The sequence below is a fragment of the Vigna umbellata genome, chromosome 4, assembly GCF_029865625.1.
Source record: "Vigna umbellata cultivar VRB3 chromosome 4, Vumbellata_1.0, whole genome shotgun sequence".
NCBI classification, from domain to species: domain Eukaryota; kingdom Viridiplantae; phylum Streptophyta; class Magnoliopsida; order Fabales; family Fabaceae; genus Vigna; species Vigna umbellata.
In genome coordinates, this window is record NC_142168.1 from 59640670 (window position 1) to 59652125 (window position 11456).

Genomic DNA, 11456 nt, shown 5'->3' on the forward strand with positions numbered 1-11456 from the left:
GAATGACTACTGCAACTACTTCCAGTCTAATATCATCGGATTTGATGACATTGTTAATGCCGAATTTGTTAGTGCAATTACATTTCATATAATTAATTTGGAAAGTATGTTTATGGTTATTCGTACTTTATGGTGAGATATTTTATTTGTTGTAGTTGTTTGTCCTAATTATCCATGATGGGCATTGGTGGTGCTACGCTGTGAAGATTCCATCACTGCAAATGTTTGCACTGGACTCTTTTGGGCACAAAAGAAAAGAACGACAAAAGATTGACAATGTCATTGTATGTGTAGTAATTGATGTTTACTTTGTAATTACAAATTTATAAAGGGAGTATGTTGTTTTCCAGTATGTTTGTAATGTTGATTTTTGTATACTCCAATCCAACCAAACAAGTATGTTTGTAATGTTGATTTTTGTAAATATAATATTTTATTGTATCATTGATATGTTAAATATCATACTTGTGTTGTTGGACTTGTTTTGTTGTAGATTTGATTGTGGAGTAATTGTTTTGAAAATTATGGAGTTGTGGGATGACATTGAGAAATACAAAAGAAACACAATGCCCACTTACAAAACTATAAGCTGTACAAATTTATATGTTCTGGATCTTTCATACAAATGTTGCATTTGATTCATGTGTTGTGCATTATTGTCTTTGCAGTAAGAACTACAACAAGTTAGGGAACAATATGTTTGTCAATGGATTTTGGATGTGGACAACGTGCGGAGGAATCAAGTGTTGCAAGATTTAGGCATTTTGTAGAATGTTGGGAAATATTGATGAAAGAACACTTGTTGTTACATTTCATATTTATGTATTGGTTGCACATCACATTTGATTTCAGACATTGTTGAGAAATATATTTCGCAGTTGAAATTCAATTTGTTGTACTTAATTGACTTTCATGTGCAAAACGTTTTACCCAATTTGTTGTTTTGCCTATGGTACCAGTTCTGTTCCTGCACCTGTATTTTGCCTATGGTACCAGTTATGTTCCTCCTTGGTTCTGTCATAAACCAGTACAGACAACAAAAATAAATCATGACAATTCAAAAAAGGATTCCAATGTTTTCAAAATTCAACCAAGTTTTTGAACAAGATTCCAAACATCATAACATTATCTAACACTTAAATTCCTAATGTAATTCAACTTATTGAAGTACTCATTGTTTTCTTCTACCATCTGCAGTATAAGGACTTCTTTTTACGACACTCTTAAGCCGTATTCAGGGTTGTGCTTTCATACAATCATACATTGTGCTTTGTTGCATTTCAAAACCACCTTCAAACACCGGGGTTTGCTGCTCATATTGAACCGGTGTACTTTGACAACGATCTTCACTTCCCCACAATGGTTCTTCCACAAAATCTTCACCCTTATCTTCATTTTTTGCTTCAACCAACTTTCTTAAATCGTTAATACTACTTTCCATGTCCGCAATAATCTGTGTTTGTTCTTGTACAACAAAAATTAATTTTTCCTTATATCCTCTATTTTGCTTGTTAAATGAAATACCAAATTTCTCACAAGCGTCTTTCACCATACCATAACAAAGCTCCTCTTTGGACACACCAACATCAATAACAACCTGTAATATCATTAACAAATTTTATTTCATAAAAACACAAATCATAAATTACTTTGCACCAACACATTCATATAATCAACAACTACTCACCGATCCCTTTTCCAAAGCAGTTTTGATAAACTTATCCCCAATATTGATATCAATCCAGTTCAACAACCTTGGGAATTTTGTTACCCGTGTACTATAAATGGACTTCGATGTCACAAAATGGTGACAAAGCCATACCTGCAAATTTTAATCCATCAACATTGACAATAAAAATGATGAAAACAATAACAAATCATTGTCTTTGATTAAAAATTACATAACAAACATGTACCTGCAACAGGTAAGCACATCCTTGAACATGAATATGACTTTTGCTTGTTTCATTCTTCATTGTTGTTGAAGCACTACACACACTTTTAACAAAGTACTGAAAAACTAAACTGCCCCAATTGTACTTACCCACACACCCCAACTCCTAAACAATGTCAAAAAGAATTGGAAATACTACTCCGCTTCGATTGGGAAGCAAGAACTCTAATATCCCTACCAATATATACAAGCTGCAAAAATGTTCTATTGGAAAATTTTCATGTTCCTCTAACAAAAAGTCATATACCATGCTCACATCTACTTTCCCCTCAGGGAAGTACTCCCTACAAACACTACGATGCCCAACTTTATTTAAATCTATCACTTCACCAACAATAGGCAACCCTAACGACAAACACACATCAAATTTAGTAAACTTAATAACTTTGTCACCAAAATAAAACCCACTCATGTTATCTACCCATTGACCACATAACTTAGATAACAAATTCCTACCTATCTTAATACAACCTGGCAAGTATAACAGCCAACCAAAAACAGTATTCTCAATGTAACCCTTCTGCTCAAAACTCAACCGTTCGTTCAAAAGACCTATCATCTTGGTTTTGTAGTAGTGTCTAAACACTAACTGCATACGAAGTCATGCTTACTATTTTAATACAGTCAAACAATAAATGTATGCAAATCAAATACAATCCTACATACCTTCTTCCTTGTATCTCGACCTTTACTTTGTTAACCAAGTTCATCCATCACACTACACCAACACAAAACAACCATAGACAATATATCAACCACAACCATCAAAATAACGTTACCAAAATCGGGCCTAAAAAATTACAAATCAAATAAAACACACCTACGCACAAAGGATTGTCACGCTCGACACTCCGTCGGTCACGGGTTCGGACAATAGTTCCACACCCGGAACTCTGACGGACAAGGCACCGCGCTGGTCAAGGGAAGGAACCAAGTGGTAACACGCTACTACCTCAAAAAACCACAATGTCTGCCTAGGTCGGAGGGAAGAAGAGGGACTCTATCTACCGTTCATGATTCCTTCCGTTCAGGCGACACTCCGGTGACGACGATGCTCCGGCGGCACTCCGGCGGCCACTGCAAGGGTCCAGCACAGGGAAGGAAGCGGGTGGGAGGAATCGAGACACAAAACGCGCCCTTAGTTGGCTGGGTCGGAGAAAAGACGATGCCGTCTTCGTTTCGTCTGCCAAACCTGGAGCTACGACGACCCTCAATCGGAACTGGTTGGCTGGGTGGAAGAACACGAACTCCGGCGGCACTCGTGGCTGGTCGGAAGAAGACGCACTCTCACTCTAGGGTTCCCGCTCTCTCTCAATCTTTTATTCTCTCTCTACCAATGTCCCAAATTCAAAATGTGAAATCTGGAAATGCAAACCCCGAAATTTCAAACCTCTCTGCAAACTCTCTTTCCACGTCATTAAAAATTCTCAAACCATTTTCCATGTGGACCACTAACATTTTGACACCTGTTCCGTGTCAAGATGTTGTCGATTGTTCAAGTATCATTTCCCATATATAAATAACTCTCTACATTTCCATCACTTTCTTTTATTAATATCATGCCAAACATTAAAACTTTTATATCCTTTAAAAATAATTACATTCTTTATATAATTTTTTAATGATACAATAATATATATTATTATTTTAATTGAAAATTCAATAAATATAATTAAAAAATATTATTTTAAGTTGTAAAACAATGATTTTAGTTACCTGTGCTAAATGATCGTTACAAACAAAGACTAATAACTTTTATGAATTATGATTTGTAAACCAGATCAATTGTATAATATGAATAAATCGAAGTAAACAATTTGTTGCATCTAAGATTGAAAATTTAATTTTTAATTTTTATAGTATTATATTAATTATTTATTTTATTATAATAAATAAAAATATTAATATTAATAAAAAATTAAAAGTACTTGTTACCTTGTCATAACCTTAATTGGGTTTTCTCTGGTGCTTCATTTCATATTAGATCATATACCAGAAATGTAAGATTTCATATTAGATCATATACCCAGAAATGTAATATCCCGAAAGAAAATTTTAAAAAATTCTAATCCTTTTATAAAAATAAAAATAAAAATAAAAATAAAAACACTGAATAAGTGTTGATGAATTGTGGTAGTGTTGGGCCAATGTCTCTTAGAGCAAAGAAAATAATAATTGAAATAATTGTGGGGTTGGGTTGGTGGATGTCTAAAGTCAATGATGTTGTGTGAATTCATGAAGTCTTTTTACTTACTTTTTTTTTTATTAATAGTTGTATGTTTAAATTTTCTTTTATCATAATGTGTTTTTCTACATATAAAATTTAAATAATTTATTTATGATTTCAACAACATATTCATATTTGAGAGTTCAAAGGAGGTCTTGTAAGGGCATGTAAATTTAACAAAGGGCCTTTGGGTCTTAGGTGGAGCAGCCAGACCCATCAAACTAAGGTCAATTTGACTTTAGGAGGGCTTTTCAGAACCCATTCTCTTCCCCTGAACTTCATTTCTCCTTCTCTCTAAAACTCTCATGCCCTAAACTCTCTCTGCCTTCTCTCTAGATTTCCAGCTCAAAGAACCGTAGGAATTTGATTTTTGTGTGACCCAAGCATCCGCGACATAGAGAGCTTCATTTCTACCAAACGTTTTCTTCATTCCGACTGGTAATTCGTTTTCCCCTCTCCTCCACTGTTTTTGGAACCTAGGGCATACTAATTTACTAGTTGCATGCAGCTGGTAGCTTGTCCTTTTGTTTTCCCTATCCATCCCAGCTCTAAGAGCGATTTCTATCACATTTTTGGTGGTTGTAGGGCACTGTTTAGGTCCTTACTGTGAGGCACTGTTAGAGCGTTCTAGTGGGTTGTGCTGCTCAACTTCAAGGTAAGGGGAACTAGTTATTTTGTTTGATATTAATTTATGAGATATATGCATGTTGAATCCTGAATTGGTGTGTTGAATTAAACTGTTATGTTTCTGTTGATTTACTTGTTGAGTATAAATTGGCTGGTGTTGTGATGCTGGAAATTGTGCATGTAAAAATGTATTTGTTGTAAGTTGTTATGATGTGAATTGGTGATTGTGGTTTTGGTTGGACTGAGCAATATTTCAAATGTGATAAGTTTAAGGTTTCGGTTCTGTCAAAGGAGGGTTAGATGGAAGGTAAGGTAAGTATGCACTGTTCTGAGTAAATTGGTAGTAGTCCAGGTCAATTCAAGGGAAGTGACATAGTGATTTTGAGTAACAGAGGTCTAGGGTGAGTTTACAGTGTTGAAACAATTTGGAGAGATCAATTATGACTTGTTGAGAGCACTTTATTGGTAGGATAGAAGAATATTAAAAACCTGAGTTGGCACATCCCTGATCATAAAGCAGCCCTGACCTGGTCCAGTCAGTTGTGACTAGTCATATGTGTTGACGTCGAAGGTGAGACTGATGCGTTCAAACATCTGATTCTTCTCCGATGACCAATTGGGTTAGGGAGATGTGGTTGAGGTGGAAATCCTATGTTAGTCATGTTAGATGAGTAAAAGGTTAAGAGAGTGTTGTTTTTGGTCCTTTGAGAGGAACTGAGGTAGGGAGTTTGAGCATAGGTGGTCTTGAGTGCAATTGGACAGTGTGACTAGCTTGTATGAGTCAATTAGAACAGATTAGGGTCATAAAACTGAGTAAAGTCATGTTTAAAATGGTAGAATCAAAATTGGGTCCTTGGGTTAATGAACTTGGAAATTTAAGTTGAAAACTTGGTAGTAATCACTTTAGAATCATGCTAAGAACGTTTATAATCATCTAGACTAGTTTAATTAGGTGTGATACAAGAATTAAGAGGGTTAGAAGTTGGGGAAAATAACTGAAAATGGTAAGGATTAGTGTGAGTGTGTGATTCTGCAGAATTCACGTTCTGCAGAATTCACGTTCTGCAGAATTCACATTCTGCAGAATTCACGTTCTGCAGATTATGCAGTGTCGCTATGCGAATTGTCTCGCATAGCGAGACCCTGTAGAGGGTGCTCACTGTCTTGGTAATTCGCTGTGCGAGTTGGTGCCCTATCGAATTACCAGAGGGTGATGCTCACTGTTTATGGACTCGCCATGGCGAATCCTGTCGCTATGTGACTGGTGGTGGTTTGGGATCATTGCCCATTTAATTCGAAGAGCGAGTGAGGTGCATAGCGAAAGCTTTGGGGATGTTGGTCTCTGTCTGGGTTCTCGCATAGCGACCTGGGTGCGATATACGAGAGGTTTGAAGTCTAATGTATGCTGCGACTTAATTCGCTATGCAAATTAAGGTGCGCTATGCGAATTTTAGCTGTCCTCTTGTCAGGAAAATTCGCCCGGCACATCAAGGGGGTGCGCTATGTGAATTTTAGCTGAAAAACACTCCCCTTGTCAGGAAAATTCGCTCAGCGCACCAAGGGTGGTGTGCTATGCGAATTTTTGCTGTCTTGCCTTGCATCTTGGTGCATTGTGAGACCTGGTTCAGTGAGTTTCATATTTTTCCACATCTGCTTGAGCTGTTTGATGTTGTTTGATTGCCAGGATGTATGTATGTCCATATATTTGAATTGTGTGGCTCGAAATCATGTGACTTCAAATTGAAATGATGAAATTGAGTGTGAACTGGACATCTCAGGGTGAGATGATTGAAAGTGATGTGTGGGGTGTTGTTGCTGCTCTGTATAACTGTATGGAGCTTTGAACTGGTATGTCTATCCCTACACTCGAAGCACTGTTCATGCTCTAATAGAGGAGAGCAGTGTAAGTGGTGAGAGTAGAGGGAGGTCCTCGTCTATAGTCTTAGAGTTTAGACATAGACATATGGGGGGATTTACCTTGCATAGTGTTGGGGAGTGCCAGCTGAACTACGCAAGTGCAAAGATGACCAATAGTTCGACAGTTATACCAATCCAGATGAGTCGTGTGAGTTGTTGAGTCATGGTTCAAAGGGTATGCTTTAATTGTTCTTTTATATGCAACTAAGCATGATGACATCGATTGATTGTACTATATGATTATTGCTTGTTTATCTAGCTCACCCTTTGTCAATACCCAATTTCGTCTGGGTAAATAAAATTCATCACAAAAATAAATAAAAAAAACATAAAAAACCAAAATGAAAAATACTATTTATTTTACTTTTTGCACCCCCAAATTTTCTTTTAAACACTTAATCCAATGGTCCAAAATAATCTCTTATTTTTTTACTTCCTCACCACCCCTTTTCTCTTATCACACCCCACTCTCCACATCACCATCCACATCACCCTCCACATCTCATTCCACATCATCTACTTTTTTCATTTATTTTTTCCACATCATTTCCATATTAATTTTATATATCAACTTTTCTAATTATTCCACTTACATTTTTTAATTATATCTTCTCATCAACATTTTTTATTATCCATTTTTCTCCACCTTATTTTTCCACCCACTTTTTATATTATTTCTTTCACTTATTTTCGACATTAACTTTTACTATTCACTATATTTTATTTCACCTAATTTCTCCACCAACTTTTTATATTATTTCTTTCACTTATTTTCCACATTAACTTTTTCTATTCATCTTTTTTATTATATTTTATTTCATCTAAATTTTTCACCAACTTTTTATATTATTTCTTTCACTTATTTTCCACATTAACTTTTACTATTTACTATATTTTATTTCACTTACTTTCTCCACCAACTTTTTATATTATCTCTTTCACATATTTTCCACATTAACATTTTCTATTCATCTTTTTTTAATTATATTTTATTTCATCTAAATTTTCCACCAACTTATTATATTATTTTTATTCATCAACTTTCTTCATCCTTAACTCTATAAATACCTACATTCCCTTCACTTCACACACACAATTACATAATATCCATCTCTTCTCTCTCAAAACCTCTTCATTCCATCCCAAAACTCTACTTCATTTTTCTCTCACATTTTACTATTTTCTAATCCCTCTATACATAGTAAATTTCATACCACATTTCTACTATAAATTCATCTTATTCACCATCAATCTATCTCTCCTCACAACTTATTACAAGCAAAGTCTTGCTTTATCTTTCAAATCTTCAACAAGGTACACTTTTTCTTTTCATTCTATTTATATGCGTCTTGATCATTTTTTTAGTTTATAAATTTATCCTATTTTCTACCACAATTTTATCCTATGCTTTTCCACATTTTCATGTCATAGATATTTCAACTCACCTCTCTTTCTTAATAAAATAAAAAATAAAAAAAATATAAAACTTTAAAAAACATGTAATGATATAAATATCGGTATGAGTACTTGTGCGATCGTACGCATCAGCCTAGTACTTATTACCCAAAATATAAAATAAACAAAAAAGTCGTATGAGTACTCGTGCGATCGTACGCATCAGCCTAGTGCTCAATACGCAAAAAAAATAAAAAATAAAAAAAAACCGTGTAAGTGCTTGTGCGATCATACACATCAGCCTAGTGCTCATTACGCAAAAAATCTAAATATTACATCAAAATCCAAAAAAAAATATTTTAAAGGTTATTGATAAAATTCATCTAATTCTTCTTTGTACTATAAAACTTTAGTAGATTTCGCTTCATTTAGAATTATATAATATTTTTCATTTCGTTTAGTTTTCATTTCTATTTATAAGATTTTTCATTTTAAAAAAGGAGTTTTTATGTCACGTTACAGAGGACCTCGTTTCAAAAAAATACGTCGTCTAGGATATTTACCAGGACTTACTAGTAAAAGGCCAACAGTCAAAAACGAATTTAGAAATCAATCGCGCTTCAGTAAAAAATCTCAATATCGTATTCGTTTAGAAGAAAAACAAAAATTGCGTTTTCATTATGGTCTTACAGAACGACAATTGCTAAAATACGTTCGTATCTCCGGAAAAGCTAAAGGATCAACTGGTCAGGTTTTATTACAACTACTTGAAATGCGCTTGGATCGTCCTTGTGCTAAAAACCTTTTCTTCTTTCTCAAATAAAATTATAAAAATAAAAAATAATATTAAGCACATGTGTGATCGCTCGCATCGTTCATGTGCTAAAGACCTTATCTCTGTCTTTTATAAAAATACCAAAAAAATATAAAATCGTCAAAAACTAAAAACATCAATACTTTCAAAACAACAAACGATATTGCTAGCCAGAACTACGTGATCCTTGATTCTCCATCAAAAGTGGAGATACGTAGGAGCAAGGCTAGACCTTGTCAGGTTCACTTCCCCAAAAGCCAGAACTACGTGATCCTTGATTCTTCATCAAAAGTGGAGATACGTAGGAGCAAGGCTAGTCCTTGCTAGGTTCACTTCACAAAATGTCAGAACTACGTGATCCTTGATTCTCCATCAAAAGTGGAGATACGTAGGAGCAAGGCTAGTCCTTGTCAGGTTCATTTCCCCAAAAATCCAAATTTATCCACAATCAATTTCTCAAACAAATTTTCTAAACAATTTCTCAAACAATTCCTCAAACACACTTTTTTTTTTCAAAATTTATCCATAATAATTTTCTAAACAATTTCTCAAACAAAATTTTCAAGCAGTTTCAAAAAGAACTACGCAACCCTCATTTATCATTCTGAATGAGAATACGTAGGAGCAAGGTCAATCCTTGTCGGGCACAAAAAACTAAAAAAATATATTTTGTTTATTTATAGTTTTATTTTAAGGGATAGTTAAACATTTTGAAAACCACATCATATTTGCATATTTAGTTAAAGGTATTGCCTTAGGGCAGGTGTTGTAGGGTGCTAATACCTTCCCTACATGTAACCGACTCCCGAACTTCGAATCTCATTTTCGTAGACCATTGCCTTATCATTTTATGGTTTTTTCGTAGTTTTCCATAATAAACTATGGTGGCGACTCCAATCTCTTTTTTTTCAAAACCAAACGTTTCAATCTTTTTCGGGTCGTCGTCCCGTCGCGATTCCGGTTGCGACACCCTTGCTTCTTTGTTGTGTGTTGCTTTTGTATGTTTTCCTTTGCGATGATCATCCACTTCGATGAGAGCAGAAATTGTTGAGGAGATACCTTTGGAGCAAGAACTGGAGGACACTAATGCTACAATGCAGTCTACTTAGGAATTTCCTATTTGAACGCTTGAAGTGTTGAATACTCTAAACTGTTTAAGTTTAAAATTCTGTCTTCTTATTTGGATGACTGTAATTTCGTACTTAATTGCAAGTCATACTCTAGCTGTTCTCTTTATTTGGATATTGACGCATATAATATATGATTATTGTTATTATATATTTAGGATGTCACCTGCATCACAAACAAATAAAAAAAGCACACAAATATAACAATTTTAAACAAATTCAATGCCTTTATTGTTCCTATTCTTCCAAATATTTATTCTTAAACAAGAAAGATGCTCACAAAAATAATTTTAATATTAGCCATAATTTAAACTAAGTAAAGGATAATGAACATAAATAATAAAAAAATAGAAATATGAAAGAAAAAACTGTACTGCAAGTCAGTCACTGAAGCTGTAGATACATGACTTTATATATAGAGAGAGAGGTTTATATGATAATGTTTTACCTTGTATGAATTTGACAGTTCTGACTTCGCATCTGTGTCTTTTAGAGGGTTCTTTGGAGAAAGAAGATGTTGTAGAGTTTGGTGAAATAATTCTTAAAGCCTTGTAATTAAGAAAAGTTGAAGAAGTTAAATAATGAAAAAGGAAGGAAGAGAGATGTGCAAACTAAAAAGTGTGTTGAGTAAATACTGTGAATAGAAGAAGACTTACAGATTGTGTTGCACTGAGCTTATCTAAGAAAATGAATTTCTGCAGAGGATGAAAGTTGGTAGTTTGAAGAGTATGGGGTTCTTTCTAACACAGAGTTGAAGATGTGAATCAGATTTTAGGAGAAGAAAGAGAGTGTTGGTGTTGTTTTACGATAAATAAATAAAGATGAATATATATGGTTTGGTTAGTTGTGATGTGTGTAGGTCCTCTCATTTGTTCTTCTTCTGATAGAAAATGGTCGTCTGGTTCACACTTGAAACATATCCCCAAATTGTTTATAGATGTGGATATTTATCAAACTTTTTTAAATAAAGTATTTGTACATTATTTTAAAATATAAACTGAAATAATTTTTTTTATCTTAAAAATATAATCTAAATAAATTATGTAATAAAATATCAATATAAGTAAAATTAATTTGAAAAAATAACTTAAATAAGTTGTAATATAAATATAAATAAAATTAATTTCTTTAATAAATAATTTTATAAGTATAATTAAAAATATAAAATTATAACATCATTCAACTCCCAATAATTCTTCTATTATTAATATTTTTTAAATAAATTTATTTTAATAATTTAATTCTAGTAAATGGATGGTTGATATCTACATGTATCATGTATCCACAAGTAGGTAAATTTTTATTTGTCACAACCGATAATAAAATCACTATATATAATATGTATCTATTAGAAACATATGTTTTATATGTTATAAATTTAAACTAAAAAATATA

General features: G+C 33.6%; 1 protein-coding gene across 4 annotated transcripts; it reads right to left on the reverse strand.

Moving 5' to 3' along the window:
• Positions 1-1066: 1066 nt before the first annotated feature.
• LOC148200737 (uncharacterized) lies at positions 1067-10924 on the reverse strand. Of its 4 annotated transcripts, XM_088114466.1 has the most exons (6): positions 10718-10924; positions 10510-10609; positions 2621-2672; positions 1917-1998; positions 1688-1822; positions 1067-1597 (listed from the first exon to the last, which is right to left on the reverse strand). In XM_088114466.1, exons 3-6 carry the CDS (start codon positions 2662-2664, stop codon positions 1235-1237), a joined length of 624 nt encoding a protein of 207 aa, XP_087970592.1. In that variant the 5' UTR covers positions 2665-2672; positions 10510-10609; positions 10718-10924; the 3' UTR covers positions 1067-1234. The 4 variants fall into 4 exon arrangements, 3 of the variants coding, with proteins under 3 accessions (XP_087970592.1, XP_087970594.1, XP_087970593.1); XM_088114468.1 differs by having other exon boundaries at positions 1917-2672; XM_088114467.1 differs by lacking the exons at positions 10510-10609; positions 10718-10924 and adding an exon at positions 2775-8622.
• Between the last annotated feature and the right edge of the window lie 532 nt (positions 10925-11456).